The following is a 21,002-nucleotide window of genomic DNA, read 5'->3' as shown; positions in this document are numbered from 1 at the left end:
TTCTTTTGGAAAGCACATTTAATTCTCTGTTACACAACTCAGAGGAGGTGGGGAGGGTGTCAGGAAGGCGCGTAAGCAATTTCAACCAAAAATGGACAAAGACTCTGATGTTGCTGTGGGCAGCTTCAGAATGACTGTCTCTGAGGGAAAGAACGGGAACAGAGCTACCTGCCAGGCATTCTCTGTCTCTTCCTGTTGTCCTCAGACAGAGACTGGACCGAAACCACCTGTAAGAGAACGGGCCCAGCCGCTCTGTGCTGCGCATTCATTCCCAGCACAATTTTAGATGTTCATCCCCTGGAAACCACTCAGACTGTTCCTCAGCCTCCGGAGAGAACAGCTACAGATATGCCCGAGTCCTGACCGGCGTTGCCGCCCAAGCACCACAAGCCTCATTCCAGAAACCGTCAAGATTCCTACTCACCTTTCACTCTTCTAATACATTTTCTTCCTTCCCTGCTAGTTTCCTCATCTAAACAGTCTTCTCTAAAGAAAACCCCACTCTACTCTCACGGACTCTGCCTCAGTAGCTAAAGGATGGATCTCTGACCATCTTCCCTGTCCCTCTACTGTACTCCCACCACCTAAGCCAAGAGTAACCCAAGGGCACAACCGGACAGTCGCTGGCTTTCTCCTGTACTCGAGGCCTGCTCACCACACCAACATCTGGATCAGCCACTCCTTACTGAAGGTCCTCCCTGGTATGCAGATGCAACTGTATGCAGAGTGAACAAGAAAGAACAAGTTGGATAAAAACTAAGTGCTACATCAGATGCACCCACTAACAAAAGATGAAGGGAGTCTGAGAAGGAATGAGACTCGCTGAGACAAGTTCTAAGAATAGCATCTGCTCTCGTGAAAGCCAAGGCATTCAGTCTGGAAACTGAAAGACAAACAGGAGCAACACCACCTCTCCCCCCACAAAACACACACACACACACACACACACACACACACACACACACACACACGTTTTCAGTGCTGGGAATCAAACCCAGGACATTCCTTAACTGCTTGTTCTACTACTGGTCAACATTCCAGCCTCCTTATACACACACAGAATCTGGACCGCAGGCTTGATACCGTATTTACTCTCGGCATCTTAGGATGTTGATACTAAAGCTGGGAATACAGATCAGTTGGTAATGTTCTTGCCTAGCATGTGTGATGTCCTGGGTTCTATTCCCAGCACTGCATAAGCCAGGCAGGATAACTCATGCCTGTAATTGTAGCACCTGAGAAGTGTAGAAAAAGGATCAGAAGTTCAAGTCAACCTTGGCTACATAGCAAGTTCAAAGCCATCCTGGGATACATGAGACCCTGTCTTTCAGAAAAAAAGAATAGTGACACTTGAAATAGACTTTCCAAGTTACCAAATCCAAAAGAATATTGAACTCCAGAGGGGTGGGGGAAATGGCTTTTCTGAATTAACTTTCAGGTGTTTTGACAGCGATCCCGAGGCCAGGACTCAGGTCTCAGATCATCAAGATGCTGTTTATAGGCCTCTTGTCTCTGGGTGGTAAGCACTGATTTTTAACATTAGATCTAAGTCAATGCCAGCAGAGCAAACCATGCTTGCTGGGCCAACAGAACCCAGAACCCAGTCGAGAAACCTCTTCAAGAAAGGGTCAGTGTGTCCACATACCCATCTTCACATGCTTCCAGGAAGAGGGAAGCCCCTTGCAGACCCAGCCACTGACTGGCAAGTTACTAAGAATGTTTGCCACACACTCTGTGTGGGGTTTTTTATGCTCTCCTTTGTCATCATACAAAATTATAAATATAATAATGCAAGTATGTTTATATACGTGCTCCTCTAGAGTGATCGGGCCTCATCATAGTTTTGGGTGTCCCCATAGGGAATAAAATAAAATTGCACTTGTGGCCTCCCAGATTAAAGGCTGAGATAAAATGAGGTTGTCCAGCCCACAGGAGAACAGGCCACACATGCAGTTCTGACTGGCCTTTCAACTCCTCCCTGGCACGTTGTTCAACAGACTCATGGGAGACTCGGGGGACTCCTTCACAAGACACCGAAGAGGTAGATACACACAAGCACCCCCATGGATGGGTGTAGCAAGCACACAGAGGCATAGGATGAGGTGTGTGGAGGTGCCCGGAAAGAGGAGCAGAAAGCCTGGAGAGTGGGGATGGACCTCCAGCTCTGACCACTGCACTCTCCCCTGAGGAGAAAGCATCTGACCATGAGAGAGAGCCTCAGCCCATAGCATCTGACCATGAGAGAGAGCCTCAGCCCATAGCATCTGACAATGTCAGAGAGCCTCAGCCCATAGCATCTGACCATGACAGAGAGCCTCAGCCCATAGCATCTGACCATGACAGAGAGCCTCAGCACATAGCATCTGACCATGAGAGAGAGCCTCAGCCCATAGCATCTGACCATGAGAGAGAGCCTCAGCCCATAGCATCTGACCATGAGAGAGAGTCTCAGCACATAGCACAAGTCTGTGGCCATCAGGGTGTAGAAGCAGGAGGTAAGAGATGGTGTTGACACAATGACACATGTTCACAAATCTCCTGGGAAGAGCTACCAATGAGGCAATTCTGAATGGCTGTGATTATGATCTTGGAGGTGCTGGCACACCCCCCAGGCCATGCATGACCCCTGAGTGGCCTTGCCATCCTCACCCTTAACAGGCCAAAGAGCCAGGTGACAAGGACTTTCCTTATGAGAGAGAGAGCCATAGCAGGACTGAGGTGCTGGCAAAAGCCACAGGCAACTCTTGAGGACTCGATTCTCCCCTAACTCCACCATCAGCCTGAGGAAGGGAGGGAGGTGGGCAGAGGCACAGACGATACAGCTGAGCTTCAACGTCAAGCACTTTCTACCACAGCTGTTGACAGTCAGCCCCAAGAACCGGAAAATTACAAAGTTGGTATAGAACCAAGACTTGACACCACTTCCTCTGGAATGGGGGTTGGGGAACCTCAGCCCTGCCCTTCTCTTCTGGGAGAATGGCCTGACAAAGCAAGCTAGCTTCTCAGAGGTAATGAGCACCTGCCGGGCATCATGAGTCCCCCTCAAGCTAAGCAGGAAGAATCCTTTGGGGAGGGCCCCTGAGGACAAAGGCTGTGGAGCTCTGCCTGTGAGACACATCACAAGTTTTAAATTACACATTTCCCCACACTCGTCACACACATAAGTACACACAGAGAGATACATTCCCACATACTGACATTCTTCCAGCCCAGCCCAACCCACGCCCCAAATCCCACCCATACACCCACACACCCACACACACACAAATGTCCTCTGTAAACATAATGGCAGAGAGTCCCACGGTCCTGGCGTCATCTGAAGATGGTCTCATTAAGTCCCCCGGTAGGTGATATTGGTGAAGGTGGAGGTGGCCTCTTTATACAGCGGGTTGTTTGCCTGCAGAGGGAAGAGAGGAGAAACGGTGGTCAGCTCCATGCACTTCCTTACCCCAAACGGTTAAACGTCATCTCAGAAATCAGCCAATGTTTACATTTACTCATCAACTCTTAGGATGGGAATAGATAGGAGAGAAGGAGGGGAGAGGGATGCTGTATTGCTGGTCTGCCACTGTTTCTAAGGGTTTTTAATTCAGTCACTTTGGGTGGAAGAATATTTGTCAGTCCCAGACTAGTATACTGTTTGCCCTGCCTCTCCCGTTTCTTCTTCTGTCCCTACTCTTTCTTTCCCTTCATTAAGGCAGTGCCCGCGATGGGAGCCAGAAGGGAAAATGTAGCAGGTGAGGTCAGAACACAGAGCCCGGCTTTTGCTGAAATTATTCCTAACTTGTTTTTATCTCATCTCTCGGGCCAGTTGCTACCCACAGACCTGTTGTGTGCCTTCACCAGGTTTCCCAAATTACTTCCTAACAAAAAGTAAATGAATCCCCCTTAATGGTAGTCAAGAAATTTAGAACATCCCCTCCATGTCAAGAAATCTAGAGAAGTTCCTCAGCGGCTCAAACGCTGTACATTCTTGGCCTGTCTAGGAAAAATAAAGTGAAGTTGGACTTAAAATTAAATAAACAGTTCTCAAAGAAAAATGCTCATCCGACGACGGACTAGCGAGCTGGCAGAGCGGGCAGAGCGGGCAGAGGCGGTTGCTGCCGGGCCTGATGCAGCTGACACTGGTCCTCAGAACCCACGTGGGAGGCAAACCTGACTCCTGCAGACTGTCCCCTGACCTCTGAAAACACACCATGGCCATACACACATGCATGGGGCTTTTGTTGTTTAGATGCTCGTTTGATTGGATTAAATCAGGTTAAACAGCATTCTGGGGTCTCCAGAGGATCCTGGTTTGCAAGCTACCACCTCTCATTTGAAGGAAAAGAGAAAAATGAGGTAAACAGATGTAAGGCCATGACATCTAAGAGGCTGACTCCGAAAGTACTTCCTGTATTGCCCCATCCCTTCCTTTGTCAGGCAAGCTGCTTTACTTCTCTGCCCTCAGTTTCCTTAACTATAGGATCCGAATGATAATATTGTCCATCAAAAGGGCTGTTACGGAGATAAAGTGTCAGAAGCATTTAGCCCTCAGGAGACGTTCTCTGCTATGTCACTTTCTGTACAGTGTGTTACATGTCCCTGATACAGATTTGCCCTGTCCCCTCAACTGGAGAATTAAGCTTCTCCCTTTGTCATAGTATCCCGTGTGAGCTCAGTGATCAGGACATGTGGTCACTGTAAGGTAGAGGACTGGGAGGCCTCATAGCACATACAGATAAAAGAACAGTCAAAACATTTCCCAGTTTCGAGGCTGGCTGACCACTGAGCATCTCCTGCCCCAACCTCGGGTTCATGAACCAAAGACTCCGGAGAACTCAAAGCTCAGCACAGCCACTCACTGTGTCCCACTTGGCTCTGGCTCGTTCTTCCTCAAATTTAGCAAATTCCTTCCGGTCATGGATAGTGATGAGTAGCTTCCAGATGAGCAGAGTAGCAAGGCCAATGAGCAGGATGGCCCCCATCACTGACAGCAGGACCACCAGGATATCAGGACCCTTGGGACACTCTGGGAGGCAGAGACGGAGAGCAGGAATCACCAGAGACTCCCAGGAATGAAATCGGAACAGAGGGATTCAGAGTTGAAGATGGGACCATCAGAAACAGTAAGTTCGTCGCTTTTTAAAAAGGACAATCTTTAGGACAGCAGTCATCTGCCCTGGGTACCCTAAATCGGGGTTCTCCGGCTGAACCTAACCCATTCAGTGTGGAGGGATGGCTCCGAAGCTGAGAACACACGTTGCTATTGCACAGGGCCCAGGTTAAATTCCCAGCATCCTCATGGTGGCTCAGACCCATCTATAGCTCCAGATCACCTGACTCCCCCTCTTCCAACCACCACTGGCACCCAGCCATGAATATGCTACACACATATCCAGTGAGGCAAGTTGCTCTTAAATATAAATCTCAAAAACAAAATTTTTTAAATAAAAAATCGATTTGGGGAGTAACTAAGCCTAGTGGTGAACATCTTGCTATTTTTCATGAAGCCTGGGCTCTATCCCTATCATTACACACACAGACACTCATACACGCACACACATGCACACGCATGCACACACATGTACACACGCACGCACTCACACACGCACACCTACACCTGCTAACACACACAGACATTCAAACACACACACACACACACACACACACACCCCTACACCTGCTAATCCTGGAACTTACATTCCTGTAGAGCAGCCACTGGCTAGCAGTGGGAGCAGCTAGCTCTTTTATATTCAGAACATTAGTGTTCTGCTTACCAGAGTCCTCTCCCCAGTGTCCCCTAAGCACAGGCAGAGTGTGGCTTGACCTTGGGTCTGTGCCACTGGACATTCAGGAGCCAAGACTGTCTGGGTTTGAATACTGGCTTTAATGCTTACACTGCTTATCTGGCCTTCAATAAACTAACTTTTCTAAGTGTCTATTTCCTGTTTCTCCATCTTTAAAATGGACAAAGCCTTCACAGGCAAAACCTTGTGATGAGGAATGACAGAGCTAAATAGATTTAAAGAGCTCAGAACAGTGCCTGGCACAAAGCTGACTCCTCGATAAACACCAGCCACCATCGTCACTGGTGGTGTCTCATACCTAGCCTTGTCATTTATTGTCCCGTCGACATGTGCATCTCTTGCCCTGGTTCAGATGTTTAAAACCCTGAGAGCTGTAAACTCAACAGCCCTTCTCCACATCCATGGGGACCAGGAAGCCTGCCAGCCAAGATAATGTAGTAATCTAAAATCATAACCCTACTGGAGGCTGACCTCTTTGTTTCTACCCAGCCAATAACCAAAGCAGACAGGAGCTGTGATATTTATCCACCAGCCAGCTGATTCTATTCTAAAGAGCTCAGCGTCCCATAAACCTCGGGTGTCTAACAAGTGACCTCACACTGGCAGCCTCCAGTGTCATGAGACCAGGTGTTTGCTTGTATGGGTGCTGCTGAGTCTGGAGAAGAAGTCACACCCACTTTCCACTCCATCTCCCACCTTCTCTAAACAGACACCCTAGGCTCACCACATACTACACAAAAACAACCGCTACCACAAACCACTCTGGCCATTTCCCAACCCACCAAATTACAACCTCTTGATAATGAAGGGGCTCCTGAGGGGAGCTTGTGAGGTTCCAGTGTCCAAATTACCAGGAGCAAAGGGCCCCAGTTCTTCTGGGAAAAACAACCGTGAATTCTTTGAAAGCTTGGGATAGGCCTGACCCTCAAACCTCAAAGTGAAATTTTCACATAGTGGTCTGGGCAACACAGGTGGAATTCTAGAGGAAAGCTGTCTGTCATCACCAGGAGTGGGAGGCAGGAGACCAGAGGCAGGTGCCTCTAGAGGTCCCTCTTAGCCAGTGGGTGACCCAAAGCCAGACAAGCCTGGGTAGCGTGGGCAGATGTAGTAAACAAAAGTATAGGAAGTCCAGATCGATCTGGCTTCCCATAAACAAGTTACTATTTTCGTGTGTGTATACTAAATATTGCACGGAACCCATGGTGTTATTTCTGGCAGCCTTAGCCAAGAATGAAGAGAGCCCATTCCATGTGGCTGAATCCATTTGGAAATGCTCTTTACTGCCCTGTGGTGACTCAGTCGTCCAAAGAAAACATCTGCAAGGCCATGAGGTGGTGAGGAGAAAGAGAATAATCTCTTCCTGCACCTCAGGACCCCAGCTGCCTGTGCTGCTCCCAGCTAGAGTCCCTGGAAATCCTGGGGACTGGTTAAAAGGAGAGGCAGAGCCAGGGGGTAGGAGATGTGCCCCCCCACCCCCGCCGACTGAGGGTCCGACTGTGGAAATACTGCACCTGCAGGAGGCCCCAGGTTCTACTTCCAGCACCACGAAGTCAAAGGGCACCTGTAGGTCGCTAGACCTGTGGATCCCATTTCCCAATGTGTGTTTTTTTTTTTTTAAATGGATGTACTGGCTGAGAATATGAAAAGTGACCATACCCCGACCCCGGGTTGTTTGGTCGTATCAGATGACTCTATACTCCCAGTCTCAAAATCCTAAGCCAAATGATTTGGGTTTGTGAGCCAACGGGATCACCAGCAGATTGTGTAGCAAAGAGGTGAGGTGAGGTGCAGAGCCAACAGCAAAGGGCTGAGAGCCCAGGCTAGGGCAGGGGTGAGTAGGAAGCTGTGCTCAGACCGTAACGTGTGTTCCTTCACAGGTACCCACAGGCTCCCCTCTGCCCTGCCCATGACCACTTTCCCTGGGCTCGCTCAGCAGAACGAGGACGACACCCATTTCTATTCGCTAGCCCACATATAAAGGTTGAGAGTCGTGCTAGATGTGAACCACCTGACCTTGGTCATGGAGACCAAGCTCGGGTCCTCTGTAAGAGCAGCAAGTGCTCTTAACCATGCGAGCCCTCTCCAGCCCCGGTGAGTCACCTTCCTGCTAGTACTTAATATAGAGCCCCCTTACCTCTTTGGCCTGTTTTGTTTGAAAGGGTTACAAGGAGAAATTTCTGCCTAGCAGGGTCGTCTCTCCCTCCCTAAGGGCAGGGCTGGGGCCTCGGGGCTCACGTACCAGGCTCTTCCACCACATAGAGGACTGCCCTCCCACTGGTGTCTTCGTAGTACTGGAATCTGACGACACAGTCATCCTCGTTCTTGTAGGTACAATTCACGGCGTTTTTGCCAGTATCCGCTGACAAAGGGAGAATATGGAGAATGAGAGACAAATCAAACCCCAGAAAGTTAAGAGTTTTCCCCAAACCCAGCCCATAGGACATCTGCAAAGTGTATGACGGGGAAACTGCCTGACTCTAGGCAAGACACAGAGGTTGGAGGTCGAGCTCGGCCATCAGCACTGACTGGCCCTCCGTGATGAAGTTTCTTTCCCCCCTGGCCCTTTCTGGTTCTTATTTCTTCCTCCGAGCAGGGCGTGCTATCAGAGCATTTGTACATTCTGATTCAAAGCCTGTCTCTGCCACCTATCAGCACTGGCACCTATCTACCCTGACCACCTTCATGTATGAAAGAAAGACGATGTCCCCACCGTACCTCGTTGCACGAGATTTAAACAGCATAAAATAGCAGTTGACACACTGCGGTCGGGCGTCCCCTCCCCTCTCTTTCCTTCGGCTGCTTCCCCAGTGCTTCCCAGATGGTTTGTGCAGCCCTTCCAGTCCTTTTGCTTCTCTTTCTGACTGTGTGTGCCTCTCTACCGCCATCTCCTGTCTCTGACTCCCATGATGCTTGTGGGTTTCAGCCCTCCTCAAACAGAGACCTACTGGTCACTGGGAGACACTGTGGGTTAGTTACTCTCCACTGCGTGTATCTCACCATATACCGATGGATGCAGACAGGTAAAACTGGCAAGGGCCGCATCAGGAAATGAATGAAAACCGTTGGGCAAGCAGATAAAGGGAAGAGAGGTCGGTAGACACCTACTCTCTGTTAGCAACTGTCGATTTCATGTCACTTAACTCTCCCCACTAGGCAGGGCCATAGTTTCTTTTTCATAGATGAAGAAAAGTAGACTCAGTGAGATCAAAGAAACCCTCCCCCCACCCTCACTCCTACCCCCACACCCCCACCCCCCACACACACCCACACACCCACACCTCCCCTGTATCCTTGCACCCTGCTGATCACAGCAGGCCTGGTCTCTCAAGATAAAAACACTTCTTCGAATTCAACCCCCAACCACCCACCTCACTGCAACTCACTTCTGCGATCAAAGGCCCAGAGATCTGATATCCCTATAACTCCTGTGCCTGAAATTGTCTTACTGTGGCCCTCACATGAAGAGGCATTTCCCCTCCTAACAGGTGATTGCTATCTGCGCAGAGATTAGCATCTCCTGGGCACCACCCTTTCCCTCTCAACTCAGACAACGTATCAGATATACCGAGAGCAGCAGCAAAGATTGTCTTTAAAAAACAGCACAGAGTACAGGCCAGAATGATGGTAAATAAGAAACTTGATTCCTCTGTTTATACTTTGGTCTTATTTCAGGAGGAAGAGGGGGTCCAAAAAGTCAAAAGAGCTATCAGAGAGCAGACATGGTCACGTTCATAAGCTGGAGGTTTCCATGCAAATCAACAAGCTATAAGCAAAGGCCTGGGCATTACTTAACACTGTTTTTAGATTCTGTTTTTTATTTTGAGTATTTTGTCTGCATATATATGTCTGTGCACCATGTGTGTGCAGTACCCATGCAGGCCAGAAGAGGGCACTGGATCCTCCAGAACTGGAGTTACAGATGGTTGCTAGCTACCATGTAGGTACTGGGAACAGAACCCGTGCCCTCTATAAGAGAAGTCCACGCTCTGAACCACGCAGCCATGTCTCCAGCCCCCTTAACACTTTCTTAAAATCATTTTTTTGAGAGCTGGTCTTGCTCTGTACCTGGGGCTGGCCTGGAATACTCACAGCTGTAGCCCAGGCTGGCTTCAAAGTAAAGACCCACCAGCTTCAGCCTCCTGAGTGACAGGGTCACAAGCGTGTGCCACCAGGCCCAGTGTCGCTTAACTCGCCTACTAAGCTAGGGACGGCAGCCACAGGTGTATGCCTAGTTTTCTCATCTATGAAACCTAAGACATTCCCTTCCTCTCCTTTAGCAGTAAACTAAGAATTATGTGACTTGCACGTCCTTGCACGTGCTGAGCCTGGGGCTCCAGTTAGCAGGAGGTGTGAGCTCCAGAACACATTTGCAAGGACGAAGGAGACTCCCAGGTAGCCAGCCTTCGCCAGGTGCCCACTACACATCAGGCCTGCACATCAGGTGGCAACTGCTCTTCCACCTTGGAAAAAGGAAGCTGGTGAGCTTTGAGGGAACTGTGTGTGGCCTGGGTTTATCCTGGGCACGTGAACCCTCAGACCCGCTGCACTTACTCAGCTCTTTCACCTGCTCGATGTCATCCCGGCAGTAGCGGCTGCAGGTGTTTTCTTCATGGAGCGTTCCCCGGTTGAACTTCTTACACTCCACACACTCCCTAGAGGAGAGAGGACACAGCAACTAAAGCCAGGCAGGGACAGCTCTACGTATGTATGTATGTATGCCATGTACCCAGAAGGCATCATGGATTTCAGGAATGAAGAGGCCCTCCTCGCCTCAGACAGGACCTGGCCAGCCAACCCTGGATCTGAGAACAGAACCTAACCTGGTCTTGAACTTTTGAAACCCCTGCCTCAGGCTCCTGACTGCTGGAACTATAGGATCAAAAAATAGACTTCATTAAACTTCTTCAGAGATGTTGATGATGGTGATAGTGATGGTGATGGTGATGGTGATGGTGATGGTGATGATGATGGTGATGGTGAAAGTGATAGCGAAGGTGATAGTGATGGTGATGATGATGGTGAAGGTGATAGGGATGGTGAAGATGATGGTGATGATGATGGTGAAGGCGATGATGAAGGTGTTGGTGATGGTGAAGGTGTTGGTGATGGTGATGGTGACTTCCCACCAATTCTCAGAGGTTTAAGGTCAGAGTTGGTCACGTGATTTGAGAGTCCACTGAAAAATTAAAATTCTGTCCAAACATACCTAAATTTCAAGACAGTGACCACAGAGCATTATCTCAGCATGAGGCTCTTTCTTCTAAGCCCTGGGCCCTACCGCAGCTCAGAGGGCACGACCTGTGTGAACCTGGCAACAGCAGAGCCATAGACTTGTGCTGACTGACGCTTCCTCAACGTCCGAACGGGGCAGCTCTGTACTAACATGCCCATTTCACTGAGGCCCACCAGAACCTCAAGCCCCCTGCACCTGAGGCCCACCAGAACCTCAGCCCCCTGCACCTCCCATAGAAATCAGAACACTGCAGCGGAAAGTTAGAATGTCCTATTTGATCCCCCTCCCCATGCAGAGGGCTTCGAGATGCCACTCTGGAAGAGGGCTGGCTCCAACTGGTTCTGCTTTGGTCCCTGCACAGCTGGTGCCACCTCCAACTTCCCCATGGGAAAAAGGAAAGCACCATTTGGCAAACAGTTCTCTAAGACAGATCCCCAGAGTTGGGAGTTCTCCGCCAGGGCCCCCTTCCTTCTCCCGGCCTCCCATGTCTCTGCACGCTGTTCACTCACTTCTTAAAGGAGCAGGCATCTGGGCAGGTGGGGCACTTCTCACAGGTGTCTCCATAGGAGCCTGGCTGGACGCACACACAGCTGCCGCACTCGCAGTTGCCCCGGCCGCTGCACAGCAGCCCATTGGTGGACATGCAGGTGTCAGTGCGTGTAGTACAGTTGCAGTAGTAGCCAGTCCAGTCCGAGTCACACACGCAGTCCCCACAGTTACATTGCCCATGGCCTACAAACAGAGCCAGGAGACAGCAGACCAGCGGTGAGGAGCCCACCCCATGACACAGGCTACTAACCTTCCCCGTTCTCCCAACCATACCTATGGGTTGGTTCTAATGTTATTTGTGTTAACTGGGCTCCCAAAATCACATGGAAATCCACATGTCTGCCTCCAGTTGGGTCTTATTGGTAAATAAAGTTGCTGGCAGCCAATGGCTGGGCAGGGAGACAGAGACAGGACCTTACATTTTCCGGGCAAGAGACCATGGGAAGAAGGAGGCTGGAGAATCGCCAAGAGAGGGAAGCAGGAAGATCGGGCTTGGGAGTTGGAGAAGCGAGAGCCAACAGTCACGTGAAGGAACCTGGAGTGCACCGCCTGAGTGAGCTGCCCAACTGGGTCCAGGCAGCCAAGTTAGAATGTAGATTTTTAGTAAGTAATAACTCGGGAATAGAGGGGAGAGTGTGTTAGTCGTGGGGAGATTTGGAAGTGCCCAGCCATTGCATTGAGCGGCTTCGGGCATATTCAAATAAGGCTTCGTGTGTGTGTGTGTGTGTGTGTGTGTGTGTGTGTGTGTATGGTGTGTTTCATTCTGAAATTCAAAACAACATTTAGGCGGGTGTAGAGGAGGCACTCGCACCCACCGGAGAGTTTAGAGTGTGTTAACAAATTACCGCACCACCACACTAACAGTGATCCTGCAGGTGAGCAGGGGACCTAGCGCATTGCTCGAAGAGCTCTAACCCATAGAGACAAACAGCAGTTTAGGCACCCCAAGGGCGAAAACCCAGAAAGCAAAGGACTATTCAGATCTACATCTCCCAGACTTCCTGCCCTTTTTCTTGCCCTGTTCTGAATCCTTCCTCCTTCTCTGCCAGCATCCGTCTGAGGATTAGAGCCAGCTCCTTAGACCTGAGAGCTCCCCATAGCCTGTGCCCACACAGGGCATTCAGGAACTTTGACAAAGTGGTGTGGTGAAAGGGCTTCTCCAGCCCCTACACCTGCCTTCTTTTGATCTGACATGACTGTTCCCTCTCCAACATGACAAGAAAGGCCAACCATCACTACCATTATCTTCTCCCTGTTAGGTCAGACATCAACAAGGGCTCTGACTTGAACTAGTTAGCCCTTCCCACCAACAAAATAATGGACCAGCCACCAAGGCCCATTACTGTGTTTCTCAAACCAGCTAATTGTCACCTTGCAAGGTAAGAAGCAAGGCTCTGAGGGAGAGTGCACGAGATGGTAAAGTGTACTGGAACGAGATGAGAGAATGGTACAGCCTCGTGCCCTGTGTATACAGGTAGATGGGGTAGGGTACCCAAGGGCCAGACAAAAGGCACTGAGAGCCTGTGGAATCAACCAACAGGCCAAGGAAGCACAAGGAACAAATATAGCCTACCTTACAGCCGCGGAGGGCCAACACTGCTAAATAAATCCCGTGAATGCCATAGAGAAAAGGAGAAAAGCCGGGTAAGAAGAGGAGAGAGAGTGTCCAGAGGAAAACAGCAGAAATCTGGTTAGCCATAACCCCACACAGTTCAAAAGCCTCCACCACACCTCACAGAGCCCAAAGACCTCCAACAAACTTCTGCTGATCAACTCTTCCTGCACCTGCACCGCAAAGCTTTAGAAACATTGACGATTCATTTCTGAAGTTGCCAACACGGTTCGGCAGCATCCAGTCTCAACGATACAGCCTGCCTTCTTCTTGTACACCCCTCGTCTGCTTGTACTTTTAGTCGGTGATGCTATTTTGAGAGATTCTGTAAAGGAGCAGCGAGGCCTAGCTAGATGAATGAGTTACTGCGGGGGGCAGGGGTGGGTCCTTGCAGGGTACAGTAGATATCTCCCTGAACGACTCCTGGCTTGCTCTCTCTGCTTCCAGCTGGCCATGAAGCCAGCCACTGTCTTCTACCTCATGTGCCTGCTGTTATGCTGCCCCACCCTAAGCGTTTGGGACCAAGCAAGCATGGTCTGGACCTTCTGAAACCGTGGGCCAGAACAAATCTTTCCACCTTCATTCCTCTCAGGTACTTTGTAGCAGCGACAGAGATAATTAACACGTCCTGTCACCCTATGTAGCTAACACGTCCTGTGGCCCCATGTCACCCTATGAGAGCACAGTAGGGCAGCTTGGGGGGGGGTGGCGTTTAGAGAAGAGACTTATGTTACTTTCTAAAACCAGGGAAGTTTAATCTTCCCACTGGCACCTGTGCCATCAGTTGCTCTCAGCAGTGACAGTGAAGTGCATGGACGCCTACATGCCATACTCTGTATGTCCTTACCCTCTCTTACAACCCAGTAGTGTCAGAAAGGTTGTGTAACTGGCCGTGGGGCCAGCAGAGTCAGGGCCCAGTCTGGACAGGGCTCAGCCTTCTGCAGTTTCATGGGCGCCTGTTTCTATTCATACTGTTCTTTCTATCTAGATCTCCCTTTAACCCTGCGATCACTTCCAAGTCCCGATTCACCCTTAAGGCCCAACTCAAGTGTTCCTTCCTCTCACTAACTTTTTGTGACCTGTTCAGGTGGCGCCAACTGCCTTCTCAGGTGCCCCCCACCCCCACCCTGGAACACTATGGCTGCTGTACATCCACCCTTACTCTATGGCCATTTGCTTTATTGTGGGTTTCTCTGAGCTTCTTGGTAGGCGATAGGCTTATCACGTTAGCTTTATCATTAGTGGGGATTACCATGAAATCTTTTATGGAGTAGGCAGACAGTTAGTGTTCCTTCAGTCACCCACGTACTCAACACCCATTTACTGACCTCGTACCACATACTGGATACCAGAGACTCAGCAGTGAGCGTGCCAGACAAGATCCGTGCTACAAGGGAGCTTGCAATCTCAATCCATGGAAAATACACATACATACAGCAACTGTGCCCTGGGCTGTAGTATTACAGTAGTGCAATGAGCTGCCAGCCCTGCTGTGAAGGGTCCAATCATTTCCCCGAGTGTAGGACTGGGAGGGAGACTGGCATGGGAAGGCAGGCCAATTGAAGGCAGGTTTTACCTCACAATGCTGGATTGCTCTTGTAGTCATTTAACAGGACTTTAAAAGTCGGCCACTAAACCCTACAAAGAGTGGCCCGTTCTCTAGAGCGCTGCATCAGGAAGAACTGGACAGCTATTCAAAATATGACTGTTGGAGACTCGAGCCCCGGGCTACCTTGCCAGCAGAGTCTTGCCCAACACCCGCAAGGGTCCACACGGGACTCCCCACGGGACCCTAAGACCTCTGGTGAGTGGATCACAGTGCCTGCCCCAATCCAATCGCGCGGAACTTGAGACTGCGGTACATAGGGAAGCAGGCTACCCGGGCCTGATCTGGGGCACAAGTCCCTTCCGCTCGACTGGAGACTCGAGCCCCGGGCTACCTTGACAGCAGAGTCTTGCCCAACACCCGCAAGGGCCCACACGGGACTCCCCACGGGACCCTAAGACCTCTGGTGAGTGGAACACAGCGCCTACCCCAATCCAATCGCGTGGAACTTGAGACTGCGGTACATAGGGAAGCAGGCTACCCGGGCTTGATCTGGGGCACAAACCCCTTCCACTCCACTCAAGCCCCGGCTACCTTGCCAGCTGAGTCGCCTGACACCCGCAAGGGCCCACACAGGATTCCACACGTGATCCTAAGACCTCTAGTGAGTGGAACACAACTTCTGCCAGGAGTCTGGTTCGAACACCAGATATCTGGGTACCTGCCTTGCAAGAAGAGAGCTTGCCTGCAGAGAATACTCTGCCCACTGAAACTAAGGAGAGTGCTACCCTCCAGGTCTGCTCATAGAGGCTAACAGAGTCACCTGAAGAACAAGCTCTTAACAGTGACAACTAAAACAGCTAGCTTCAGAGATTACCAGATGGCGAAAGGCAAACGTAAGAATCCTACTAACAGAAATCAAGACCACTCACCATCATCAGAACGCAGCACTCCCACCCCACCTAGTCCTGGGCACCCCAACACAACCGAAAATCTAGACCCAGATTTAAAAACATTTCTCATGATGATGATAGAGGACATCAAGAAGGACTTTCATAAGTCACTTAAAGATTTACAGGAGAGCACTGCTAAAGAGTTACAGGCTCTTAAAGAAAAGCAGGAAAACACAGCCAAACAGGTGATGGAAATGAACAAAACCATACTAGAACTAAAAGGGGAAGTAGACACAATAAAGAAAACCCAAAGCGAGGCAACGCTGGAGATAGAAACCCTAGGAAAGAGATCTGGAACCATAGATGCGAGCATGAGCAACAGAATACAAGAAATGGAAGAGAGAATCTCAGGTGCAGAAGATTCCATAGAGAACATCGACACAACAGTCAAAGAAAATACAAAATGCAAAAGGATCCTAACTCAAAACATCCAGGTAATCCAGGACACAATGAGAAGACCAAACCTACGGATAATAGGAATTGATGAGAATGAAGATTTTCAACTTAAAGGGCCAGCTAATATCTTCAACAAAATAATAGAAGAAAACTTCCCAAACATAAAAAAAGAGATGCCCATGATCATACAAGAAGCATACAGAACTCCAAATAGACTGGACCAGAAAAGAAATTCCTCCCGACACATAATAATCAGAACAACAAATGCACTAAATAAAGATAGAATATTAAAAGCAGTAAGGGAGAAAGGTCAAGTAACATATAAAGGAAGGCCTATCAGAATTACACCAGATTTTTCACCAGAGACTATGAAAGCCAGAAGAGCCTGGACAGATGTTATACAGACACTAAGAGAACACAAATGCCAGCCCAGGCTACTATACCCGGCCAAACTCTCAATTACCATAGATGGAGAAACCAAAGTATTCCACGACAAAACCAAGTTCACACAATATCTTTCCACGAATCCAGCCCTTCAAAGGATAATAACAGAAAAGAAGCAATACAAGGACGGAAATCACGCCCTAGAACAACCAAGAAAGTAATCATTCAACAAACCAAAAAGAAGACAGCCACAAGAACAGAATGCCAACTCTAACAACAAAAATAAAAGGGAGCAACAATTACTTTTCCTTAATATCTCTTAATATCAATGGACTCAATTCCCCAATAAAAAGACATAGACTAACAGACTGGCTACACAAACAGGACCCAACATTCTGCTGCTTACAGGAAACCCATCTCAGGGAAAAAGACAGACACTACCTCAGAGTGAAAGGCTGGAAAACAATTTTCCAAGCAAATGGACTGAAGAAACAAGCTGGAGTAGCCATTTTAATATCGGATAAAATCGACTTCCAACCCAAAGTTATCAAAAAAGACAAGGAGGGACACTTCATACTCATCAAAGGTAAAATCCTCCAAGAGGAACTCTCAATTCTGAATATCTACGCACCAAATGCAAGGGCAGCCACATTCATTAGAGACACTTTAGTAAAGCTCAAAGCATACATTGCACCTCACACAATAATAGTGGGAGACTTCAACACACCACTTTCTTCAAAGGACAGATCGTGGAAACAGAAACTAAACAGGGACACAGTGAAACTAACAGAAGTTATGAAACAAATGGACCTGACAGATATCTACAGAACATTTTATCCTAAAACAAAAGGATATACCTTCTTCTCAGCACCTCACGGGACCTTCTCCAAAATTGACCATATAATTGGTCACAAAACAGGCCTCAATAGATACAAAAATATTGAAATTGTCCCATGTATCCTATCAGACCACCATGGCCTAAGACTGATCTTCAATAACAACATAAATAATGGAAAGCCAACATTCACGTGGAAACTGAATAACACTCTTCTCAATGATACCTTGGTCAAGGAAGGAATAAAGAAAGAAATTAAAGACTTTTTAGAGTTTAATGAAAATGAAGCCACAACGTACCCAAACCTATGGGACACAATGAAAGCATTTCTAAGAGGGAAACTCATAGCGCTGAGTGCCTCCAAGAAGAAACGGGAGACAGCACATACTAGCAGCTTGACAACACATCTAAAAGCCCTAGAAAAAAAGGAAGCAAATTCACCCAAGAGGAGTAGACGGCAGGAAATAATCAAACTCAGGGGTGAAATCAACCAAGTGGAAACAAGAAGAACTATTCAAAGAATTAACCAAACGAGGAGTTGGTTCTTTGAGAAAATCAACAAGATAGATAAACCCTTAGCTAGACTCACTAAAGGGCACAGGGACAAAATCCTAATTAACAAAATCAGAAATGAAAAGGGAGACATAACAACAGATCCTGAAGAAATCCAAAACACCATCAGATCCTTCTACAAAAGGCTATACTCAACAAAACTGGAAAACCTGGACGAAATGGACAAATTTCTGGACAGATACCAGGTACCAAAGTTGAATCAGGATCAAGTTGACCATCTAAACAGTCCCATATCACCTAAAGAAATAGAAGCAGTTATTAATAGTCTCCCAACCAAAAAAAGCCCAGGACCAGATGGGTTTAGTGCAGAGTTCTATCAGACCTTCAAAGAAGATCTAATTCCAATTCTGCACAAACTATTTCACAAAATAGAAGTAGAAGGTACTCTACCCAACTCATTTTATGAAGCCACTATTACTCTGATACCTAAACCACAGAAAGATCCAACAAAGATAGAGAACTTCAGACCAATTTCTCTTATGAATATCGATGCAAAAATCCTCAATAAAATTCTCGCTAACCGAATCCAAGAACACATTAAAGCAATCATCCATCCTGACCAAGTAGGTTTTATTCCAGGGATGCAGGGATGGTTTAATATACAAAAATCCATCAATGTAATCCATTATATAAACAAACTCAAAGACAAAAACCACATGATCATCTCGTTAGATGCAGAAAAAGCATTTGACAAGATCCAACACCCATTCATGATAAAAGTTTTGGAAAGATCAGGAATTCAAGGCCCATACCTAAACATGATAAAAGCAATCTACAGCAAACCAGTAGCCAACATCAAAGTAAATGGAGAGAAGCTGGAAGCAATCCCACTAAAATCAGGGACTAGACAAGGCTGCCCACTTTCTCCCTACCTTTTCAACATAGTACTTGAAGTATTAGCCAGAGCAATTCGACAACAAAAGGAGATCAAGGGGATACAAATTGGAAAAGAGGAAGTCAAAATATCACTTTTTGCAGATGATATGATAGTATATATAAGTGACCCTAAAAATTCTACCAGAGAACTCCTAAACCTGATAAACAGCTTCGGTGAAGTAGCTGGATATAAAATAAACTCAAACAAGTCAATGGCCTTTCTCTATACAAAGAATAAACAGGCTGAGAAAGAAATTAGGGAAACAACACCCTTCTCAGTAGCCACAAATAATATAAAATATCTTGGCGTGACTCTAACTAAGGAGGTGAAAGATCTGTATGATAAAAACTTCAAATCTCTGAAGAAAGAAATTAAAGAAGATCTCAGAAGATGGAAAGATCTCCCATGCTCATGGATTGGCAGGATCAACATTGTAAAAATGGCTATCTTGCCAAAAGCAATCTACAGATTCAATGCAATCCCCATCAAAATTCCAACTCAATTCTTCAACGAATTGGAAGGAGCAATTTGCAAATTTGTCTGGAATAACAAAAAACCTAGGATAGCAAAAAGTCTTCTCAAGGATAAAAGAACTTCTGGCGGAATCACCATGCCAGACCTAAAGCTTTACTACAGAGCAATTGTGATAAAAACTGCATGGTACTGGTATAGAGACAGACAAGTAGACCAATGGAATAGAATTGAAGATCCAGAAATGAACCCACACACCTATGGTCACTTGATCTTCGACAAGGGAGCTAAAACCATCCAGTGGAAGAAAGACAGCATTTTCAACAATTGGTGCTGGCACAACTGGTTGTTATCGTGTAGAAGAATGCGAATCGATCCATACTTATCTCCTTGTACTAAGGTCAAATCTAAGTGGATCAAGGAACTTCACATAAAACCAGAGACACTGAAACTTATAGAGGAGAAAGTGGGGAAAAGCCTTGAAGATATGGGCACAGGGGAAAAATTCCTGAACAGAACAGCAATGGCTTGTGCTGTAAGATCGAGAATCGACAAATGGGACCTAATGAAACTCCAAAGTTTCTGCAAGGCAAAAGACACCGTCAATAAGACAAAAAGACCACCAACAGATTGGGAAAGGATCTTTACCTATCCTAAATCAGATAGGGGACTAATATCCAACATATATAAAGAACTCAAGAAGGTGGACTTCAGAAAATCAAATAACCCCATTAAAAAATGGGGCTCAGAACTGAACAAAGAATTCTCACCTGAGGAATACCGAATGGCAGAGAAGCACTTGAAAAAATGTTCAACATCCTTAATCATCAGGGAAATGCAAATCAAAACAACCCTGAGATTCCACCTCACACCAGTCAGAATGGCTAAGATCAAAAATTCAGGTGACAGCAGATGCTGGCGAGGATGTGGAGAAAGAGGAACACTCCTCCATTGTTGGTGGGAGTGCAGGCTTGTACAACCACTCTGGAAATCAGTCTGGCGGTTCCTCAGAAAACTGGACATAGTACTACCGGAGGATCCAGCAATACCTCTCCTGGGCATATATCCAGAAGATGCCCCAACAGGTAAGAAGGACACATGCTCCACTATGTTCATAGCAGCCTTATTTATAATAGCCAGAAGCTGGAAAGAACCTAGATGCCCCTCAACAGAGGAATGGATACAGAAAATGTGGTACATCTACACAATGGAGTACTACTCAGCTATTAAAAAGAATGAATTTATGAAATTCCTAGCCAAATGGATGGACCTGGAGGGCATCATCCTGAGTGAGGTAACACATTCACAAAGAAACTCACACAATATGTATTCACTGATATGTGGATATTAGCCCCAAACCTAGGATACCCAAGATATAAGATATAATTTGCTAAACACATGAAACTCAAGGAGAATGAAGACTGAAGTGTGGACACTATGCCCCTCCTTAGATTTGGGAACAAAACACCCATGGAAGGAGTTACAGAGACGGAGTTTGGAGCTGAGATGAAAGGATGGACCATGTAGAGACTGCCATAGCCAGGGATCCACCCCATAATCAGCATCCAAACGCTGACACCATTGCATACACTAGCAAGATTTTATTGAAAGGACGCAGATGTAGCTGTCTCTTGTGAGACTATGCCGGGGCCCAGCAAACACAGAAGTGGATGCTCACAGTCAGCTAATGGATGGATCATAGGGCTCCCAATGGAGGAGCTAGAGAAAGTAGCCAAGGAGCTAAAGGGATCTGCAACCCTATAGGTGGAACAACATTATGAGCT

At 47.5% G+C, this 21,002-nt stretch overlaps 1 protein-coding gene across 2 annotated transcripts in view; it reads right to left on the bottom strand.

Annotated features, from left to right (window-relative positions):
• Itgb3 (integrin beta 3) overlaps positions 1 to 21,002 on the bottom strand; it is a 62,477-nt gene continuing 41,475 nt past the window's right edge. The window contains exons 11-15 of one of the 2 annotated variants that reach the window (XM_006532312.3): positions 11,532 to 11,754; positions 10,341 to 10,441; positions 8,029 to 8,148; positions 4,845 to 5,011; positions 1 to 3,397 (exon numbers count right to left, since the gene is read on the bottom strand). In XM_006532312.3, coding sequence (XP_006532375.1) covers positions 3,332 to 3,397; positions 4,845 to 5,011; positions 8,029 to 8,148; positions 10,341 to 10,441; positions 11,532 to 11,754 — 677 coding nt within the window. In that variant the 3' untranslated portion in view covers positions 1 to 3,331. The remainder of the gene's footprint in view (positions 3,398 to 4,844; positions 5,012 to 8,028; positions 8,149 to 10,340; positions 10,442 to 11,531; positions 11,755 to 21,002) is intronic. The other variant, NM_016780.2, reaches the window with a different exon arrangement.

The sequence above is a fragment of the Mus musculus genome, chromosome 11 (genome assembly GCF_000001635.26).
Source record: "Mus musculus strain C57BL/6J chromosome 11, GRCm38.p6 C57BL/6J".
NCBI lineage: Eukaryota > Metazoa > Chordata > Mammalia > Rodentia > Muridae > Mus > Mus musculus.
The sequence above is the reverse complement of the archived record's forward strand: the minus strand, read 5'-3'. Positions and strand labels throughout refer to the sequence as shown.